Source organism: Vipera berus, assembly GCF_964194415.1.
Source record: "Vipera berus genome assembly, chromosome: 14".
Taxonomy (NCBI): domain Eukaryota; kingdom Metazoa; phylum Chordata; class Lepidosauria; order Squamata; family Viperidae; genus Vipera; species Vipera berus.
Window position 1 is genome coordinate 5,702,235 of NC_138217.1, and position 22,892 is coordinate 5,725,126.

A 22,892-nucleotide genomic window follows, 5' to 3' on the forward strand; every position below is an offset into this window, starting at 1 on the left:
TGGGGCTTCAGACTTTCGGTAGGGCTGCTTTGAAAACGGAGGAGAAGTGAGTCTCGCTTCGTTCTCTACCAAGGGGCTACTACTCCAGTCTCCTCGAGCATCTTCGTGGGTCAGGTGTTCTGCTCTAGAACATCTCTGATGTTCGGGCTTCCTCTTGGAACAAGCTGGAAAGTCCTCCTGCTTTGGAGAGTCCACAAAGAGCTGGCGGGGGTCTCCAAAGTCTTCTTCAATGCTACTCTGCCGGATCAGGGTCTTCCGACGGGCCAAGAGCGGCCGTGAGGATGAGGAAGAGCTGTCGTCATCCCGACAACTGGCGGGGGACGTACAGGCAGCGAGGGTCTCGCGCCCGGGGAGAACATTAAAACGTGATTCTTCTTCTTCGCTGCCACAGTCCAAGCCACTGTCTGGGCTTCGGGTGGAAGACCTGCTGGATCTACAACCTCGTTCTTCGGGCTCCTCCATATTCTGTTTCTTGGTGGGGTGCCTGAAGGGAGGACGCTCTTGAGGGTAGGCCTTGGTCGACCTACCCTCTCTAGCGAGGGTGTTTCGGGTCTGGTGGGGCCGCCGTGAGCCCAGCTTGTGGAAACGTTCGGAGGGATCGCCGTCCTCTTCAGCGACTTCCGGGATACTGAACAGTTTTTTACGGTGGCGGGCAAAATTGGGAGGGTCCGGGAAAGCTGTTTCAGTGGCTTTATGCTGATAGCATTCCTTTAAGAGTCACCAAGAAAGAAAGAAAGTAAGAAAGAAAAAGAGAGAGAGAGAGAAAGGCAAGGAGAACAAACAGTGTGCAATTTTTAAAAAGAGAGAGGGAAGGGAAGGGAAGGAGTGAATGGAGAAGGGAAGGGAAGGAAAAAAAAGAAAGGGAAGGAAAGGAATGAATGGAGAAGGGAAGGGAAGGGAACGGAAGGGAAAAAAAAGACAGAATTAGTTGTACAGCAATGGTGAGCTGAAAGCATGCGGCTCTTATATTCAAGAGAAGAACTATGTCATGCTTTGAATGGGAATCTGTGAAAATAAAAGAGATGATTAGAACGGCTGTCCTAGCGTGTCTATTGGGCCAGATGTCGAGTTTAACAGGCATGTTTTACTACAGTCAAGAGAAGAACTTGGCCAGGCATACAGAACATGAATCGTTGACCCTACATAGAAAATCTTATCTCAGACTCCGCTACTACTGGAGCTTAACCCTTCTCTCTCTGAATGTTAGTACCCTGTCTTTGTTCAGTACAAAATCGCTTCACTATTTATGAAAAGAACAAGAGGAGTTTTTTTTTTCTTTTTTCCTTTAGGGGCTGGGACTCTCTGGAGGGCCTCCAATGATGGGGAAGCTGCCCTAGAAGCGCTCCAATCCTATTAATCGGTTTTTGACTTTTTAGCCGCTGACCACTTCCTAAAAATAATCCCACTTTTTACCAAAGTGCCTTGAAGCCAGATCAAAACAATGTCGCCTATTTTTGAAAGGGAAAAAGAAAAAACAGGATACCTACTGTTGAATGCAGAGGATACGGTTTAAAAAAAAAGGCAGACGTGATGCCCACAAGAGCTCTTTTTCTAAAGCAGAGGATACGGTTTAAAAAAAAAAAAGGCAGACGTGATGCCCACAAGAGCTCTTTTTCTAAAGCTGTGCATGCCTTTGCTTTTCAGAAGACCCCCTTGTTTATAACCTTAAGACATTCCGTTCGGGTGAAAGGATCCAAGATTTCAAAATCTGAATTGCAACTTAGGGGTGAGCGACTGCCCACGCTGGGACACCTCGGTTTTTCAGGAGAGGACACCATATTTTGTCTACTAGAACAGGGGTCCTTAACCTTTTGGGCACCGGGGACCGGTTCCGTGGAGAGAGGTTTTTCCACAGACTGAAGAGTGCATGGTTTTGTGTGCTACCTGCATCCCATGGATGGGGCTTTGCTTGTTTGTGCGGACCTGTTGCTGGCATGCCACGGCCCTGTACCGGTCCACAGACCAGGGGTTGGGGACCCCTGTGCTAGGAGGCACAAAACATCTAAATTCCACAGGAAAGTTCGTAGATGTTTAAAGAAGAGGTCAACGGTCTAGGAAAGATTGGCAAAACACAAGGCTAGAGATGCCGTGTGAATTTTCCCCCTCTTGAAGACTCCGAAACTCTCCAGAGGGCCGTGTGTTCACTTATCTAGACTCTGATCTTATCTAGATCCTTTGATAACCCCAATTTACCAGTCCATTCATACTCCCAGAACTGAAGAAGCTTCTTGGATGAGAAGCGAGATGTTTTCAAGGAAAAACAAAGAAAGTCCAATGGCCTTTAATTTTTTTTTTTTAAAAAAGCACCTTCGGGCCCTTGTTTCTTTTTACCTTCAGGGTGTTATGTGAGCTTACGCTAACACGTCTCCGCCCGCCATCTTCCAGCTGCATCTCTGAATATAAGTCTTCTTCATCTTCTTCCATAATGTCAGACAAATCAGAGCCTCGGCTGCTTTCCGTGTGATATTCCTCCCCTTGGCAATAGTGGGGCTGTGAGAGAGGGAGGGGGAAAGGGAACATAGAACATAGAATCATAATCCTGTGCTCCAGGCACAAGACCTTATTGTCAAAAGTCTGACTAGCAAAAGAAGGATTCCTCAAGGCAATTTAAGTCCCAGCAGGCAAAATCTTACTGGATACAGCATTTCAGAGTCAAAGAAACAAAACCAGCTCTGAGTTTTCCTGTGCAAAAGCTTGCTTAGCTAAACAATGGATTCCCAAGCCCCCAGCCACCGAGTGGTCACATTGTCCAATAATAATAATAGTCCGTTTTGTTATGGGAACAGTTCACTCCTCCATCGAGCACTTGCAGCAATGACCTTGGCGTGGTGCAGGCTCTCACTGTTCGTGAATGGCTTCTTGGCATTCCATTTCCTCCCTTTGTTTTCTACCGCTCCCCCCTTTTTGTATGACAACTTGATTAGCGATAGAAGCTGGCAGACATCCTAATGATTCAATCTTGACACTTCTACTATCCTGGTCAAGTGCTTGTCCAGTCTCTTCTTGAGATCCTCCATTGATGGAGCACCCACAACTTCTGGAGGCTACGTTATTCCATTGATCAATCGTTCTCACTGTCAGGAAATTCCTCCTTATTTCCAGGTTGGAGCTCCTGGAAATTGCTTCTTGTCATTGCTTCTTGTCATGCTCTCAGGTGTTTTGGGGAATAAGTCAGTCCCCTCTTCTCTGTGACCATCCCTTCAAGTAATGGAAGTCAGCTATCATGTCCCTCTAGTCCTTCTCTTCAATTAGCCTACACCTAGGCTTTCAAAACAAAAATTGAGCCCAACAAACCCTACGGTTGGTGAGGGAACTCCCCACAGATTCAACCCCACCACTAGAACCACAAGCGTGACCCAGTAAAAGTGTGAAAGATTGATGATCTTCTGTTTGGTTCTTGATGACTTGCTCAAGTAGACTTCAGATAAGTGATGTACCACCCAAACATCCAGGGGGAGGTATCAGATTCTGATTCCAGATCAATCTCCAGAGATTTTTTTTAAGACTTTCAAGAATGGGGTTTGAAATTAATTATTATGAATATTTTGATTTATCGATTAACCCAGGCAATATATATATATATAATATATATATAATGGTTTTGATTTATTAAAGGGGATATTGTATTATTAAGTAGATGATTTAATATGGTGGGAAATAGATAACACTTTGGAAATAGAACAAGATTATATTCAAAAAGATAAAATGTGTATTTTGGATATTATAGTTTGTTATGAAGCGAGATAAGGGAAAAGTCTGAAAATTATAAACATCAAAGGTTAAATTGGAATATCGATGAGAAATTAAAAATTGAGTAAAAATAAATAACAGGATATGGATTGTTTATGAAGACTGAATGTAATTAAGATATGTATAAGCTAAAAAGTTATTGATAAATGTAATAATGATGGTTTTATTGAGTTGATATCATTAGAAATGTACTCACTTGAATATGAGACAGTAAATGTTAAGGGAAAAAGAGAAGAAATATCTGATGTTGTAACCTGAGATTTGCACTAAAACTTTCTTATTGATCTATTGATGAGCCCAGTCACCACGTGGTTTTTTTTTAAATATTCAAATGGAAAATTGGAAAATTAATAGCAGATTATAAAAAAAAGAAAAAGAATGGGGCTTCTAAACGGAAGTAGATAGTGAGGGATAGCAACACCGTCGCCCACTTTCACGGAGAAACTATGGATGTTGGAAGACACTCATGATCTAGATTGGTAGGCATCAGGTACTGGAGCACAGCATCTGCCAAACATTCTCCCTCTTGAAAAAAAGATTAAGGAGGAAAAATATGCTGAAGCCCCAAAACACCTTTCTTGAGCTATGGTTTTGCTCCTGTCCCATTTCCAAGGAGATGCCCATTACCTGTTTACCAAGTTCGGAGCCCTTCAAGAAATCATCCACCGAAGCACCCTTTCGTTTGACCCTGGGCGAGTCGTACCCATCTTCTTCCTCATCAGAGTTGGCGTACTGCAACGCATTGCTTCTTTCTGGAAAGGCGGCCCTCCTCTCCATCTACGGGGTTCCAGAAGAGAGAATGGAATAAGGAAAAAAAGGATTCTCTCTAGGGGTGCAAAGGGGATATGGGCGGCACTTAGAGCTTTCTAAAGAGACGTTGAGGGTCAAATGAGGATGTGAGGATAGAACGTTTGGATTCAGCAGTTCGGCAGTTCGGCTCTCACCGGCTCCAGGTTGATTCCGCCTTTCATCCTTCTGAGGTCCGTAAAATGAGGACCCAGATTTTTTTGGGGGGGGGGGCAAGAGGCTGACTCTGTAAACTGCTTAGAGAGGGCTGTAAAGCAGAGGTACCCAACCTTTTGTGCACCAGAGACTGGTTCTGTGGAAAGAGGTCTTTCTGCAGACAAGAGGGGTCGTGATTTTGTGTGCTACCTGCATCCTGCGGACGGGGCTTTGTTTGTTTGCATAGACCAGTTGCTGGCATGCCGTGGCCTGGTACTAGTCCATGGACCGGGGATTGGGGACCACTGTTGTAAAGCACTGTGAAGTGGTATATAAGTCTAAGTGTTATTCATTCCTTCCTTCCTTCCTTCCTTCCTTCCTTCCTTCCTTCCTTCCTTCCTTCCTTCCTTCCTTCCTTCCTTCCTTCCTTCCTTCCCCAGTGGTTAGAATGCAGTATTGCAGGCTAACTGCTGACTGCCAGCAGTTCAATTCTCACTCTATACATTTAAGTGCTATTGCCTTTCTTTCTTTCTTTCTTTCCTTCCTTCCTTCCTTCCTTCCTTCCTTCCTTCCTTCCTTCCTTCCTTCCTTCCTTCCTTCCTTCCTTCCTTCCTTCCTTCCTTCCTTCCCCAGTGTTTAGAATGCAGTATTGCAGGCTAACTGCTGACTGCCAGCAGTTCAATTCTCACTCTATACGTTTAAGTGCTATTGCCCTTCCTTCCTTCCTTCCTTCCTTCCTTCCTTCCTTCCTTCCTTCCTTCCTTCCTTCCTTCCTTCCTTCCTTCCTTCCTTCCCCAGTAGTTAGAATGCAGTATTGCAGGCTAACTCTACTGACTGCCAGCAGTTCAATTCTCAGTCTGTACGTCTATTGCTATTGCTATTCATGGTTTGCACCTCTGAGGGGGCCTTAAGAAGCCATGCATATGCATAAGTAATAGATGATGTAACCATGAATATTCATAATTAGCAAGCATTCAGTTAATTCCCTACCTTTCTACAGATACACCCTCGACTTGCAAACCCAACGGAGCCCAAACTCTCTGGTGCTAAGCGAAAACAGCTGTTAAATTTGCCCCACTTTACAACCGTTCTTGTCACTCTTGCTACGTGAATCACAGCAGTGGTTAAGTTAGGCACAGAGTTATGTATGTATGTATGTATCCATGCATGTATGTATCGGTTGCATTGCCATAGCAGTTTTGATAAAGCATTCTGAGAATTGAGGACTTCAACATTGCCCTAATTAGCACACATTCCTTCTGTTTCTAGCTTGCTAACACTTCCTCCAAAATCTTTTCCCCCCCCTCAAAATCCTGCAGTGAATTTTGCTCCTGCAGTGGAGCAAAACTGACCCTTGAGACTATTCCAGCGAATGAAACCCACACCCGGTGGTCTGAAGCCGCAACTGCGCTCACCCTGTTGGTTTCGGCTGCCACCCGCTGCGCGGCTTCTCGTGCCATGGCCTTGGCGACTGTGTTAGGGATAGGGGTCCCCTGTGGCTGTGGAAGGATCCGATTGGGAGATGGTGACCGCTGCCCGTGAAGCGGGCTGTGGAAGTTGGGAGGTTCCAGGGAGTGTCCATGGATGGGAGAGGTCGTGTGGGTCTGTTCCCAGGAGTCATCCCTTTTTCCGTGCGGACACATATGTTCCTCTTTGGTATCTGGGATACTGGCACTTGATAATGGCTTAATTTTGGGAGCTGGCGGAGGGTGAGGAGGCACCAGTAAGTCAGGTGGGATGGGAGCACTCAAGGAGTCCATGGACTCCCCTTGGGCAGAAAGGGTCCGCACAAAGACTTCTCTGGCATCTAGGCTCTGGATTTTGGTGAGCGCCACTGTGGTGTTCTCTGCGGTTGGAAACATCACTTCAGCCACCTAAATGCAGAGACAGATGCAAATATGTTAGGAACAATAAAGGAGAATATTTTTAGAGTCGAAATGAGGGGCCCTTGGTGCTCTCTGAGCTTGGTTGTTTTCTTGGAGACGTTTCATTACCCAAGTAGGTAGCATCATCAGTGCTAGAAAGGAATGAGGTTTGCGAGGAGGAGGAGGAAGAGGAGGAGGAGAAGAATTGTGGGGTCCGTGTTGCTCTCTGAGCTTGGTTGTTTTCTTGCAAATGTTTCATTACCCAACTAGGTAATATCATCAGTGCGAGAAGAGAGTGGGGTGTGGAAAGGAGGAGGAAGAGGAGGAGGAGGAGAATTGTGGGTTCCCTGGTGCTCTCTGAGCTTGGTTGTTTTCTTGGAGACGTTTCATTACCCAAGTAGGTAACATCATCAGTGCTAGAAGGGAATGAGGTTTGCAAAGAGGAGGAGGAGGAGGAGGAGGAGGAGGAGGAGGAGAATTGTGGGGTCTTTGGTGCTCTCTGAGCTTGGTTGTTTTCTTGCAGATGTTTCATTACCCAACTAGGTAATGTCATCACTGGGTAATGAAACATCTGCAAGAAAACAACCAAATTCAGAGAGACCAAGGACCCCTCACATTAGGAACATTAATGAGAACCACCCTTGATATTGCCAGCTGAATAGGAGTCAGCAGAGTGATATACCAGGCAAAATAAACGTGCAATTTCAGTTCACACCATAAAAATGCGATTTTCACCCTCTTTGGCCAAGATCTGACCCCCACCAAGTTCTGGATCCAATTCTGGGCATCACGTTTTGACAAGACCTACCCAGCTAGCCAGAAGCAAGAGAATGAGGGTTATGCAGGATTAAGAAGGATAGCTTTATTGCACAACAAAATAAAATTTGCACATCTAAACAAAAAATAAAGAAGAGATTTCAGTTGAGGCTCCTTAGTCAAACAAAAGCTAGGAATCCCTAGCATAAATTTGCCAGTTAATCTCTTAATCAATGGATTGATTAAATAAAAAAATGCTTAATCAATTAATTAAGCAAAAGGTTCCCTTGCTTTCCAAAACTGTCTGACTGTGCCACAATTGTACAATAAATTCCATTTTCTAGCTCACAGCAGAATAAATGTCAGGATGATGCTCAGCATCTGCACTTTTAGCTAATCTAATTCTTAAGATTATTTTTAAAAATCCAACAATGCAAGGTTTCTCTAAGTACCGACCTACCCTTTGATTTTTTGCATAAATACCATAGCCAGTCACATGGGCTCCGTTGGAGGTCCCCGCTGCGGTGAGAACTGGTGGCCCCCAAGAAACCAAGATAGTTCCTGGCGCTGGACCAGTTTGGACTCGAATGTCTTGAGGTGGACCTGGTGGACCTGGAATTGAAAACAAGAAATATCTTACAGCTTCTTATTTTCCTTCCTCTTGCTAGCAAGTCGAATTCTTGGTGGTGCAAATTAGATCTTTCTTTTGACCTAATCTCTCACTAAATCCTTGGATTCAGACAAATCCTAAAATATCTTATAGCTTCTTCTTGCTAACAAACCAAATTCTTGGTGATCCATGTATATCTACTAGGTCTTTACCGTGACCCTTCCAGTGTATCTTACTTCCTCTCCTAAATCCCTGGATTCATACAAATCCTCTTATATCTTATCTTCTCCTCTTCCTCTTGGTCCTCCTCCTCCTCCTCCTCCTCCTCCTCCTCACCCCCAACAAATCAAACTCTTGGTGGTAGAAATGCATCTATTAGGTCTTTATCTAGACCTCACTGCTGCTTCTCCTAAATCCTTGGATTGTTCCCTACACTCTTCCAATTCCAATACACCACTGTAAAAACTACACCATGCTGAACCCATAGTATCTCCGACCCATCAGCTATCAACAGAGGCTGCCTTCACACAACCACAAAAACCACAAAACATCTAACCAAACCCGATGTGTGGCGAGAACACAGCCAGAATTTTCCTACCCATCCTCTGAACAGACAAAGCTCCGTTTAAGTTAAATAATGGTGGGATGGCCTCTCCCCCCTCCCTTCCACGCCTCAGAGAGAGCCCTGCATTCAAAAATACACCATCTGTTCCCAAAGCCAGGCTAGGCTTGATCTGTTGTGAGGCATCCCAGTCCTTTGGAAACTTTAAAAAAAAAAAGCTTGCATTATTAGAGCGCCCTTGCTCTTTAAATAAATCCCCCGTCCGGAAATAGAAGTGTGCTTGATAGAACTGTTGCCTAAAAATAACGATGCAGCTATGAAGGACATATATATATATTTCATGAGTTCTCTCAATGTTTGGCAACCTCGTGGCTAAATCGAGCGAGGGCTGAGGACTTTCATAGAGAAGAATTTCCTAGCTGACTCAGCAACTCACTTCTCCAGATCTTTGATATTAGACAACGGAGCCCTGGATGGAGAACACGGTCATCAAACAAACTGGCTTCTTAGAACAGGGTTCTCCAAAAAAACAAACAAACAAACAACCTTTAACAACTGAACAACAGAACAGAATAATAGAGTTGGAAGGGACCTTGGAGGTCATCTAGTCCAACCCCCTGCTCAGTCAGGAAACCCTACACCAAAGGGCTGACCAGTCTCTTCTTAAAAACTTCCAGTGTTGGAGCATTCACCGCTTCTGGAGGCAGGTTGTTCCACTGGTTAGTTGTCCTCACTGTCAGGAAGTTTCTCCTTAGTTCTAGGTTGCTTCTCTCCTTGGTTAGTTTCCATCCGTTGCCCTTCCTTCCTTCCTTCCTTCCTTCCTTCCTTCCTTCCTTCCTTCCTTCCTTCCTTCCTTCCTTCCTTCCTTCCTCTCCTTTTTCCTTCTTTCCTTCCTTCCTTCCTTCCTTCCTTCCTTCCTTCCTTCCCCCTTAGTTCCAAGTTGCTTCTCTCCTTGATGAGTTTCCATCCATTGCTTCTTCTCCTACCTTCAGGTGCCTTGGAGAACAGCTTGACTCCCTCCTCTTTGGGGCAGCCCCTGAGATATTGGAAGACTGCTATCATGTCACCCCTCGTCCTTCTTTTCATTAAACGAGACATACCCAGTTCCTGCCAAGCGTTCTTCGTATGTTTTAGCCCCCAGCCCCCTATTGACCACAACTGACGTTGTGAGACTTGAGCCCTACCTGCTGGCAAGGTTAGAAATTCTATGAAAGCTTCCTTTTTTTCACGTTGCTCCAAAGGCAGCTGCCAGGGCATCTGATGGGGCTTGGCCAAAACTTTGACCTTGTAGGCCATGTTGGGTTTCAAGTTTAAAAAGTGATACTTGTAAGTGGCAGCCCGGACAATGTCAAATTCTTCTTCGTTGAGGAAGATCACGTGACTGTAGTTGCTGTTCGTGGGAAGCCAGGTGATCTCCGCTGAAATCTGGGTGATACTGTCGACCCTAAGGTGTGAAGGTGCCACAATGACATCCTTCCCAACCAACAAGGTGCATTGCAGTTCGTCGGAGTTGCCCCGGCTGGTTATGCTTTGAACGGATATCCGATAAGTGCAAGTAGCGATGTTCAATTTTTCTATGAGAGCCTTAGTTTTGCTCCCCAAGGCGACGTTCATTCGTACTTCCTTGTCTACCAGGACGTTGTAGCTATGAATGGTTCCCCATCCAGGTGGCACAACTGGAGCTTCCCAGCCCACAATGACACTTTTGGCTAATTGTTTGATAAGGGTAATTTTTCTAGGGTAAGGCACAATGTTTTCTCCAATTTCGTCAATGTTCACATCCAGAGTTCCTGCACCATTGTTGAGAATACCGGCATCTAAATGGGCCGGTAAGCTGATGTCCTGGAGGCCTTCTCCTTCCACCAGGTGACTACTGTGGTTCAGGACATTCTGCTCTGCCTCGCCGCCCAACCCGCAGGATGAACGAGATTCATCCTGCACAAAATCCACAAAGTTGGATGGAACCAATCCTCTCTGTCCGTCTAGAAGTTCACCTTGGGGAGAAAGAGATATGAGAAAAGGAAGACATATACTAGCCGTGTTCCCAGGACATGAAGATCCTGTCCATCCCATCTCCCAGCCAAGACTCATCTACTGCAGGGGGTCTCCGACGTTGACAACTTTAAGATTGTGGACTTCAACTCCCAGAATTCCTAAACCAAAGCATGGCTGGTTGACGAGTTCCAGGAATTGAGCAAATATTAAAAGTTGCTAAGGCTGGAGACCCCCGATCTGCTGACAGCCAAAAATTGGGATAGTTGGAACTGCAGCAACCATTGTTTTCAGTCCTCCGAGAATTCTTACTTCCTGTCCATCCTCCTCTCTTTTATTGGTCTTTTTTTTCCCAAGCCAGAAGGAGAGAAAGAAAGCCACCGCAGCTCAGGGTCCCTGGAGACAAGTTTGAGGGGAGTCTCACCCACCTCCCCACCGTATCTGATCCTTTTTTAGTCTGTCTAAAACCTTACTGTGGGGCCTCTCTAGGGTTTGAATGAAATCTTGAGAGAGGTATTAGTTAATTAACTGGTGGTAAGAAACCAGGGATGCTAGCTTCAGCATTTGATCAAAATATTGGGGTAGAACATGGAATCATAGAGCTGGAAGAGATCTTGAAGGTATTCTAATCCAATCCCTGCTCAGAGCAGAAGCCTTGTACCACCCCAGTCAGATGGTTATCCAGTCTATTTCTGAAAACCTCCAGTGTTGGAGCACCCACAACTCCAGGAGACAAGCTATTCCATTGATGAATAGTTCTTAGTGTCTGAAAATTCCTCCTTACTTCTAGGCTGGTTCTCTCTTTAATGATCTTCCACATGTTACTTCTTGTCCTGCCCTCTGGTGTCCTACAGAACAAGTGAAGCCCCTCTTCTCTGTGAGAAACCCTCAAGTACTGGAAGATTGCTATCATGTCACCTCTAGCCCTTCTCTTTTTAGACTAGACATAGCAGGGTCTTCAAACGTGGCCCTTTTATGACTTGTGGACTTCAACTCCCAGAATTCCTCAGCCAGCGTGCCTGGCTGAGGAATTCTGGGAGTTGAAGTCCACAAGTCATAAAAGGGCCACGTTTGAAGACCCCTGAGACATAGACTCGACCATTCATCGTATAAACTAAGTGATGCGCTTAAGAGAATGGCCACAAAGCTTCAATGTACCTCAAGGGCGGAGCTATTTAAATAAAAATATGTCAGTCAAGGGACTGCTAGGGCCCTGTCTCCCACAAACCTTCAAAAAAGCCATCTTCATCCATATCTCCATACACGTAGAGATATTTTCCTGCGGCGAGAGGAAGTTCAGCCTCAGGGTTTTCATTTGGCCCATCAAACGGATTGTAACTGAAGGAAAACAGATGGTGATTCTTCGTTGGAATCTTTCATAAGGAGGTCAAGGAAAGATAAAGGTTTCTCCTGTCTAGTCAACTCTAGGGGGGGTGTGCTGATCTCCGTTTCTTGACCGAGGGAGCCAGCATTGTCCGAAGACATATTCCATGGTCATGTGGCCAGCATACACCAAAGACTATACACGGAATGCGGTTACATTTCCACCGAAGTGGTACCTATTTATCTACTCACAATCACATGCTTTTAAACTGGTAGGTGAGCAGGGGCTGAAGCAAGGAACGGGAGCTCACCCTATCGCATGGCGCTCGGGGCTCAAACACAGGCTGATAAGCTAAGTGTCTTTAACCACCCAGCTATCGTGCCCCTACTCATAAAAAGGGCACTATTAATAACTATCTGCATTCAGATATCGGGCTGAGGTATTATTTTGGGCTTGAAGTTCTGAGGAACTAACCATTGTGGCTTAGCGTTATGACTCAACTCATGTCTTATTCAACATAATCTGGATGAAAAAAAAATGGTTTAGCATCATGGAGGAAGACAAGCATTGTCAATTTTTGAAAGGAGGTAGGTCAGAGAGGGTAGAATTTAAAACTAGTGCAAATTTAAGGTTGAAAGTGTTTATTGGAATAGGTTGTATTACCTGTATCGGGCAATGCAAAGATGGACTTTCCCCGAATATCTCTGCTTTGAGGTATTAGAATTCTGTTTGTTCTCCATCTGCATTCAGAACATGAACAAGATATTAAACAGGATGAGTTGTCCACCTACACACATCAACCTGTACAAAATGGGATTCCTCTTAATAACAAAAAAGCGGTGGGGGGAAATCCCAAACTGTGTCTCATGTGAGATTAAGTCTGAAGACCATCTTATCTATTTAGGAAAGTGATAATTGGAGAGAGAGAGATTGAGAGATTAAGCACAGTAGCTTATGCAGAGATGCTAATAAGGAATGGAAATGTGCAAAAATGAATTGCATTGGCCATAAATTGGTGACTTTTCTTTGGAGCCGTTCTTCTAGCCCAGGGGTAGGCAACCTCGGCTCTTTTATGACTCATGGACTTCAACTCCCAGAATTCCTGAGCCAGCTTGGCTGGCTCAGGAATTCTGGGAGTTGAAGTCCATGAGTCATAAAAGAGCCGAGGTTGCCTACCCCTGTTCTAGCCCTTTAAGATTGATGAGATGAACAATGACAATAGGCATTCAGAGCCTGTGGGGGAAAAAAATTCCTAGCAAAGAGAATTGCTAGATTTTGCAAGGCAAGAGACCTGCCTGATCCATTCGGCTTATAACTGACACAACCCTTATCGGCAATTAATTTTGGAAGGGGAAGGCCACTTTCAGGAGTGAGAAGATAATCCTGTTTCTACACATTTTCTCCCTAATGCGGTGACGGACCCAACCATCAGCTGGCTGGGGGTTTCCTGTTGCTGATTCCTAAGCCATTTTGAGGAGTCCCAGCTTGAACCTTCTGCGTGTAAAAATCCATGAAGAGCCACTGATAGAGACACAGGTTAAATCAAATTAAGGTGATACATGCTATTTACTGTCTGTGAAGTCATTGGCGCTTTCTGAGCTTGGCGTTTTTGCTGCAGCATGTTTCATTACCAAATGAAGGGAAGGGAATGGTTTTTTTTCTCTGTTTATATACAAGCAGTGAACAATACCCAGTCAAGAAACTACCACGTTACACTAACAAACAGTAAGGTAAGGTTAAGGTAAAGGTTCCCCCGCACATGCGTGCTAGTCGTTTCCGACTCTAGGGGGCGGTGCTCATCTCCGTTTCAAAGCCGAAGAGCCAGCGCTTGTCCAAGGACGTCTCCGTGGTCATGTGGCCGGCATGACTAGACGCCAAAGGCGCACGGAACGCTGTTACCTTCCCACCGGAGTGGTCCCTATTTTTCTACTTGCATTTTTACGTGCTTTCCAACTGCTAGGTTGGCAGAAGCTGGGATGAGTAACAGGCGCTCACTCTGTTATGCGGCACTCGGGATTCCACCCGCCAAACTGCCGACCTTCCGATCGCCGAGCTCAGCGTCCTAACCCACTGAGCAAACAGTAAACTGTAAACAGTACTGTTTACAAACAGTAAACAGCAGACTAATTAAGGAACTGCCAAGAATACTCCCATCAACACTGACAGGGCAAGGGTCTTATCTAAAAACAGAAAGCAAAGCCCACTCCCTTCTAGCACTGGTGATGTGACCTAGTTGGCTCATGAAACATCTGCAAGAAAACAACCAAACCTGGAAAAAAACTAAGGATCCCACGGTCCTCCTCCTCTTCCTCCCTCCTCCCTTCTAGCACTGAAGATGTTACCCAGCTGGGTCAAGAAACATCTGCAAGGAAACCACCAAGCTTAGGGAGCACCAAGGATCCCACAGTCCTTCTCCTCTTCCTCCTCCATTCCATAAATCCCATTCCCTTCTAGCACTGATGATGTTAACTAGTCGGGTCATGAGAGCACCAAGGATCCCACAGTTCAACCCTGAGCTACCAACATTCTCTTCTATCAGTTTACTGTCTCTATTATCATTCATTTTCAGCAAAGCCATTTGCTTGCAGTTAAGGAAGGTGTATCGTCTACATACGTCTGATTCAAATCGGCATCTTGGGCTGCCGGAACGTGAGCGGACCAGGAAAGGTGGTTTGATGGAGAGTTGTTCCGGTTTGTCACCAGAAAGCTGCAGGGGACGTGTATACTCAGAGATCACAAACGGGCCTCGGGAGGGACTTTCATGACCTGCACGGAAAAAGCAACCACATCATTGAATGTCACATTGGTTGTCCTGCAGCAACGGTAGCTGAATAGGCTATCAAAATATCAAATGTAGGAACAACCTTGGATGATTCTGAAATAATAGACACCCTTTCTCATTTTTTGCAATGTTTGACTTTTTTTTTTTTAGAAACCAACTGGATTAACACAGAATTGGGCAACAGCCAAACTGAATAAAACTTTGAAAAAAACAAAACAAAGTATGGCTCAAAGTCTCCTCCTCCTCCTCCTCCTCTTCTTCTTCCTCCTTCTCCTCCTCTTCTTCTTCTTCTTCCTCCTCCTCCTCTTCCTCTTCTTCTTCTTCTTCTTCCTCCTCTTCCTCCTCTTCCTCCTCCTCTTCTTCTTCTTCCTCCTCCTCCTCCTCCTCCTCCTCCTCCTCCTCCTTCTCCTCTTCTTCTTCTTCTTCTTCTTCTTCTTCTTCTTCTTCTTCTTCTTCTTCTTCTTCTTCTTCATCTTCTTCCTCCTCCTCCTCCTCCTCCTCCTCCTCCTCCTCCTCTCTTCTGGCACTGTTGATGTTACCTAGTTGGGTCATGAAATGTCTCCAAGAAAACCACCAAGCTCAGAGAATCCCAGGTGTGCCCCAGTTGAACCCTGAGCTACAAATATTCTCTTCTGTCAATAAGCCAAACTATTCCTTTTTCTTTCATTTTTTTAACGCTCTTGTGAATATGACCCTAAATATAACCCAATTCTATCAAAACTGCGATTAAAAATAATTAATGAACATTCCTGAGGGAACAAGGTGCGATATAAAAGCGAGAAGAAACCATGTGGAACTCAGAAGTGGTCACGCAAAAATCTGGAAGACGGCTGAGCAAAATCCAAGCCAACAGCTCAAAGAACAAGCCGCTCATGGATACAAGAAGAAGAAAAAGCAACGTGAAAGGAAAAAGCTTCCGGTGTGACAGACTTAATTTAAAGGTCTCCAAACACAAATTAACCGCTGGCACTTAAAGAGCATTTGTGCAAGCCGATTCATATCAGTATCGATCCATACGTTTATGAGCTCCGCTAGATCCTTGAATAAATGCATCTCACTGGCCTCCGTATTTAATTACAGCGATTGCCCAGGTTAAAACAAGGTTGAGCCTCCCAACCTGCACTCAGTAGATTCATCTGGGTTTTCATCTGAAAGCCGATCAACATATCCAGATGTGCAATTCAGAATTCTAAACCAGCCTTGCTGACTTTAAGAGGATTCCCAGGATTCCCCATCCAGCCTGCTGTTTAGTTGTTTCTTTAGACTGAATTTGGCATGCTTGTTTACCTATCAAGTCTTCCCAAGGATCTGGGATAGGCAGATGGTGTTAAAAGTCTTGCTGCTGGATGTAAGCTGTTCCAGCTAAAGTTGCCTTTCGCAATTGATTGATTGTCAATGCCGATGGTATTCAAGGTGGTCAAACGTGGCGCTTTTATGACTTGTGGACTTCCACTCCCAGAATTCCTCAGCCAGGCACGCTGGCTGAGGAATTCTGGGAGCTGAAGTCCACAAGTCATAAAAGAGCCAAGTTTGAAGACCCCTGGGTGAGTAGGATGAGTGGAAGCTTAATAATTCAAGTCCTAACCAACTATCACTGAGATAGCCTCTAAAATTATAGGCAGTTCCAAGCAGTATGGTTATTATGGTAATTGTTTTTATTATGTATTAAAACTAATATAGTCAAGGGTACTAAGAATTGTAAGATAAGCATAATGGCAGTGATAGACAAGATTGCAAAAACCTGGCTGAAACATTCATCACCTGCGTAAAAAATATAAGTTGCCTAGAAACAACCTTTTCTCTAGGAGATCACATTTAAAAGAACTGTAACTATCAAACTGTCACAAATAGTCTTATTAAAATAATCCCAGGCAACTGCAGCCACGCAATTTCAATATGACTCTTAAAAATGATTCAGACACATTGTCATGTTTTACCTTTCCGAAATCTCTTGTTCCTCTCTGTTGCATGAAAGCTAGTAGTTCCGTTTTTAGTCCCACGGTCTGTCACTTCCTTACATCAAACAGAGATCAACCAGAAGAGAAGTTCTAAAACCTGAATTCCACCCAGGTTTCCAGGGGAAGACAAAAATCAGTCTCCTAAACGGCCTTGGACAAAATATTATTGGGCCCAGATAATAAACAGATAAAGAAAATATATAATTTGCTTCTGGGATATAAGCTGTTTGAGGAACAAGTGAAGGACCCTATGTTGACTTGGGCTAAAAATCTGGGACATGGCATTATATTATATTATATTATATTATATTATATTATATTATATTATATTATATTATATTATATTATATTATATTATATTATATTATATTATATTATATTAATTTTATTTGTATACCGCCCTTCTCCCGAAGGACTCAGGGCATTGACCTTGATACATGGCAAACGCTCTGGGACAGAAATAAAAGAATAACACTGGCTTCATCTTACAAAGAAAACCTATTCAAAATGTTCTACCGATGGCATCTTCCTCCAGCACGTTTAGCCAAAATGCATAAGACAGTATCTCCCAAATGTTGGAAATGCTCCGAAGAATTAGGTACATATTTTCATACGTGGTGGTCCTGTAGCAAGTCACAAAGATTTTGGCAAATGATTTGGACATGGCTAAAAGAAATATTAAGACAAGAAGTTGAGTTTAGTCCAGAATTTTTTCTATTGGGCATAACAAAAGAGAAATACCCCAAAGACGAGTTGTATCTGATGATTCATATTATTACAACAGCAAGAATGTCATTTGCCCAGAATTGGAAAAGGAGTGAAATTCCAGTAGAAAACGAGGTAATAAGGAAAATTTGGGAATGCGCAGAAATGGATAAATTAACTTTGGAAATTAAAAATAAAGACCAATCAGGTTACTACAAAATTTGGAATAAATTTTATTTTTGGCGGGAACAAAAGGAAGGTCTCTATTAGAATTTATAGATTGGTGGATTGTTCTAAGTATTGTATTATATATAATCGATATGTATCTTAAGTGTATTTTATGTGTACGTATACATATATGAATATTGTAGACAAGAAGGTATGTCAGTCCGTTTGTACCGTGTCCAATGTTTTAAATAATAAATTTAATAAAGTAAAAAAAAAATGAGTCTCCTAGCTGGATAAAGTGGATTTAACTTGGTGTCTACAAGTCATAACAGGACAGACTTTACAAAACATTCTATAAGTTACCTGACGGGCAATTTTAGAAATTTGAGGACAACTGCACAACTGAGAACTTCCATTTCTCCATTTCCTTGGAGACAAGCTGGAGAAGATGCTGCTGATGACCACCACTTACTTTTCACCTTTGTTTCAGCACGGGGGTGGGTGGGTGGGTGGACAACTGACTGACGTACAAATATCGACTCTCTCTATCCTCTAAACAATACCAGCCGGGCTGCCCCAGAGGCGTTCTTGCCAATACAAATTATGTTGGAACCTGCCATTTTGTTCTGCCACAAGGTATTCTCCATTTTTTTTTAACTAAAAGGATACTTAGACAACATTTAGAAAGGTAAAGTGTCCTCCTGGGATCAGATGTCTTGATGTAACGGTATATGGGAATGACCAGAGGGAGCAGTCAGATAAGGGACTGCTTAGCCCTCATCTGGATAATGGGTAAGGTAAGAGGCTCAGAAGGGGCCCTAGTTTCTTTGGCTGTAAAGAGATGGCTGTAATGGCATGTGGGAGAGACCTTGGGAGACATGGAGAAGTTATGCTGCCTAGGGCAGGGCTGTCACACTGGCGGCCTGCGGGGCGGATGCGTCACGCACACGCCACACACCCCCTGGCTCCGCAAGGGCAAAAAAATCATGATATGTCAGGATACGTCACGTGACACAACCGAGTTGGACACCTGTGGCCTAGGGGATGAACAGATAAGAGACAGCATAGCCCAGAGCAACATAACAGGTAGAGAAAGAGGCTTAGAAGGGATCCTTCCCAACTTCTCAAGCTGTAAAGCATACGGCTATGATGGTATGTGGGAAAGACCTTGGGAGACAGGGCCAAGAGACGCTGCCTAGGGAATGGTCAGATAAGAGCTCACGTAGCCCACGACTGCAAAATGGGTGGAGAAAAAGGCTCGGAAGGGACACTCCTTAAGTTTTTCATCCTGTAAAGGAGATGGCTGTAACAGTATGTGGGAAAGATCTATGGAGACAAGGAGAAGAGCTGCTGCTTAGGAGATGAACAGATAAGAGACAGCCCAGCCCAGAGTAGCATAACTGGCAGAGCAAGAGGTTCAGAAGGGACCCTCCCTAATTTCTCAGTCTATAAAGGAGACAGTGGTAGATTCATACTATCAAAATTGTAGGATTATATCAATATAGCCTTGCAATAAAATAGAATTAGCTCAATTAGTCATGTTTCTTGTCTTCTGCCTGGTAAGGCTGACCCCACTCTTCCTTCTTACCTTGGCCCAAAGAGGCGGCAATTCCGTTCATCAACTGGGCTAAAGATTTGCTAGGAGAGCCAGGAAGAGCTGAGGAGGAGGCCAACGGGTTAGTGACTAGAAGATCGAACTTCCCAGCTTGTTGCCGAAACTTTTCCAGTTCCTTGGACAGGAGGTTGAATTGCTCACTCTGCGTCCGACATTTCTCTTCGAGCTCACAGACTTTGGCCTGGGCAAACGGAGAGGAGAAAAGAGCTGCAAGGCTTGCCAAAGGGCAAACATACGCTGAGATAGCAAAGGATCACTATGTTTCCTGTCTCTGCCCTGAAAAAAAAGTGTAACTTCCCTATCCAAATTCTTCCCAGAAACAATCCGTACAGACAAATGGAATAGGCAAACATGGCAATCTCTGATTATGGCCCGGTTTGAAATATTCAGTGGCCCTCTGTTACTATTGGTGGAAACATGCAGGTTTGAAGCCTAGCACAGTTGTGTCAGAAGTTTAGAATGTAGAATAATAGGGTTGGAGGAGGTCTTCTAGTCCAACCCCTACTCAACCAGGAGACCCTCTAACATTCTGAACAAATGGCTGTCCAGTCTCTTCTTAAAAACCTCCAGTGATGGAGCACCCACAATTTGTCGTAATTTACATTAATTTATCCAGCTAATTATAGGACATAGAATAACAGAGTTGGAAGGGACTTTGGAGGTCTTCTAGTCCAACCCCCTGCTGAAGCAGCAAATCCTATACCATTTCAGACAAATGGCTGTCCAGTCTCTTCTGGAAAACCTCAAGAGATGGAGCACCCACAACTTCTGGAGGGAAGCCCTTCCATTAATTGTTCTCATTGTCAGGAAATTTCTCCTTAATTCTACGTTGCTTCTCTTTGTTAAGCTTCCAATTGTTACTTCTTGTCCTGCCCTCGGGTGCTTTGGAGAATAGTTCAACCCCCTCTTTTCTGTGACAGACCCTCAAGTACTGGAAGACTGCTATCATATCATCCCCAATTCTTCATTAGACTGGACATACCTAGTTCCCTCAATCATTCATTGTATGGTTGAGCCTCTGGGCCCCTTATTTTCTTTGTTGCTCTTTCTAAGACTAAACTGTTTTCTCAAGTTGTTGGTTGAACCACACTGGCCTTGAAAAAGACCACAACTTCCCCAGGTAAAGGTAAAGGTTCCCCCGCACATGCGTGCTAGTCGTTTCCAACTCTAGGGGCCGGTGCTCATCTCCGTTTCAAAGCCGAAGAGCCAGCGCTTGTCCGAGGACGTCTCCGTGGTCATGTGGCCAGCATGACTAGACGCCAAAGGCGCACGGAACGCTGTTACCTTCCCACCGTAGTGGTCCCTATTTTTCTACTTGCATTTTTACGTGCTTTCGAACTGCTAGGTTGGCAGAAGCTGGGATGAGTAACAGGCACTCACTCTGTTACGCGGCACTCGGGATTCGACCCACCAAACTGCCGACCTTCTGATCGACAAGCTCAGTGTCCAAACCCACTGGCTAATCTCCATGAAGATCCAACTATTGTTCCACAGGATCTCAGATGGGACAAAAGGCATGGCCTGGAAGCTTAACCTGGCCACTGCCATCATCTCAGCCTTTGCTACACGTGGACTGAATGTGCTAGAAATGGCTGAAAGCATCCTCCATCAATGGTGGGTGAATGGCAGCCCCCAAACCATTCTGGTATGATTACTACACCTAAAACTAGGTCAAAAGGTTCTCCGCACCCTTCCATCACCTAACTACATTGAGCCCTGGCAATTTCAGGAAGTGTCCTATCCATGTTCTAACCAGGCCTGGCATTCCTAAACGTCTTTCAAGGTTAGCCAAGGGCATCTTAGAGTTGCCGCCTGCTCAGGCATCGCTACGAAGCTCTGCAGCCAAATTTAAGATCCTTCCAGAATCTCTTCCGGCTAGGACCAAGATCATCTACAGTAAATTCAGACAAATTCCGCAGACAGTCATGAGAAGCTTTCCATTTTGCATGGAGAACAGTTTTGCACAGTTCTGCCGAGGAATACTCTTCAGATTAGTGGCCAGCCATCCGTAGATGGTCTCCAGGAGTTGTTACACACTGAGCATTTTTGGCCTGGAGGTTTATTGGTTGAAGGATCTCCTGTTTGCTTGGCCATCCAACCAAGCCATGCGCCAGTATTCACATCAAGCAATTCAGCATGCTTTTTTTTTGGAGGGGGGTGGAAAACAATTGTATTTATGGTTCCATGCAAAGGGTGGCCAAAGGCATCTGGGAGGGAAGGGCAATCTGGCAGTGGTTGGGTAGAAGAAAACCCAGAGATGATTTTCCCCTCCTCCCTCCCTCTCCCCTCCATCTAAAAATACCTGCATACTGTCCAAAGTGATCTGGATGAGAAGCAAAGCAATACATAGAAGGGGGGGAAAAAACAAAGACACAGGATGGGGAAAAAAATGTTGTGTGTTAAAAGAAAGATTTACAAAAAGCCAAAACAGCCAAAACAACAGACACATCCATCATGTTTGGTACTCTACAAAGCAATACACATATTGTCTGTACTACAGCTCTGAAAATGTTTCAGATCTTCTGGAATTGTTCCCTCCCTCCCTCCCTCCCTCTTTCTTTCTTTCTTTCTTTCTTTCTTTCTTTCTTTCTTTCTTCTTTCTTTCTTTCTTTCTTTCTTTCTTTCTTTCTTTCTTTCTCTCTTTCTCTCTCTCTCTCTCTCTCTCTCTTTTTTTTCTTCCTTCCTCCCTTCCTTCAATTTAGGTGCTGCCCATCTTGCTGACAAGTTTTCAAAGCATCTTGGGAAGAAGAGTTTGGACAAGATCTGGGAACATCTCAAAGGCTTAATGTTCCCATCTGCTCGCCCAAATGAAGACCATCCTGTTATTTGAAACCAAGGCTGGAAAGAGACCCAGAGGAAAACGGCCATGCTTTGCAAACCTGAGTCCTGATGGGTAGAAATGACAGCATCACCTTCCATGCACCCCCTTTTGCTAAAAAAAAAAAAAGAAGTTTTCCTATGGGTAGAAGGAGTGCCTAGGCCACGTCCCTGAAGACTGGTAGGCTATCTGAATACCTCAAGAAGCGCGGGATTGTCTTCTTCTATAAAAAAAGGCCAGCGAGATGGTTGAGGAGCTATCTGAGAAAACGGCAGCCATCCCACCCATTAGTAAATCAGCCTCAACGTGAAGGGGAAAAAAAGTCCACTTTAGCAAGAACATTCATGGAGGGCAGAGGTAGTGGTTCCAAAAAAACAACAACCCCAAAACCCACAGTTGGGTGGCCTTTTTTTAAAATTCCATTTATATCCCGCCCTTCTCCGAAGACTCAGGGCGGCTTACAAGCTTAGCAGTAGTCTTCATTCTATGTATATGCCTGCTTATTAGGGCTTTCACACAAACCCCCAGCGGCATTATTACAAAGTCAGCTTAATTGCCCCCAACAATCTGGGTACTCATTTTACCTACCTCGGAAGGATGGAAGGCTGAGTCAACCTTGAGCCTGGTGGGACTCGAACCTGCACTCATTGCAGGCAGCTGGTGTTACTTAAGGAGGCATTAGCCCACTGCTCCACCAAGATAGATAGATAGATAGATAGATATGGATAGATAATAGGCATATGATGATAGATGATAGATAGATAGATAGATAGATAGATAGATAGATAGATAGACAGACAGACAGATAGATACATATAGATGATAGATGAATGATATACATAGATGATAGATAGCGATAGCATTTAGATTTATACACCGCTTCACAGTGCTTTACAGCCCTCTCTTAAGCAGTTTACAGAGTCAGCCTGTTGCCCCCAACAATCTGGGTCCTCATTTTACCGACCTCGGAAGGATGGAAGGCTGAGTCAACCTTGAGCCTGGTGGGACTCGAACCTGCACTAATGGCAGGCAGCTGGTGTTACTT

At 44.4% G+C, this 22,892-nt stretch overlaps 1 protein-coding gene across 1 annotated transcript in view; it reads right to left on the reverse strand.

Annotated features, from left to right (window-relative positions):
• RIMBP2 (RIMS binding protein 2) overlaps positions 1–22,892 on the reverse strand; it is a gene marked incomplete at its 3' end in the record, with an annotated part of 40,553 nt that overhangs the window by 11,087 nt on the left and 6,574 nt on the right. The window contains exons 3-12 of the mRNA XM_081339120.1: positions 21,332–21,352; positions 19,003–19,210; positions 14,416–14,567; positions 12,465–12,541; positions 11,706–11,815; positions 9,670–10,479; positions 7,774–7,925; positions 6,108–6,566; positions 4,378–4,527; positions 2,332–2,490 (exon numbers count right to left, since the gene is read on the reverse strand). Coding sequence (XP_081195246.1) covers positions 2,332–2,490; positions 4,378–4,527; positions 6,108–6,566; positions 7,774–7,925; positions 9,670–10,479; positions 11,706–11,815; positions 12,465–12,541; positions 14,416–14,567; positions 19,003–19,210; positions 21,332–21,352 — 2,298 coding nt within the window. The remainder of the gene's footprint in view (positions 1–2,331; positions 2,491–4,377; positions 4,528–6,107; positions 6,567–7,773; positions 7,926–9,669; positions 10,480–11,705; positions 11,816–12,464; positions 12,542–14,415; positions 14,568–19,002; positions 19,211–21,331; positions 21,353–22,892) is intronic.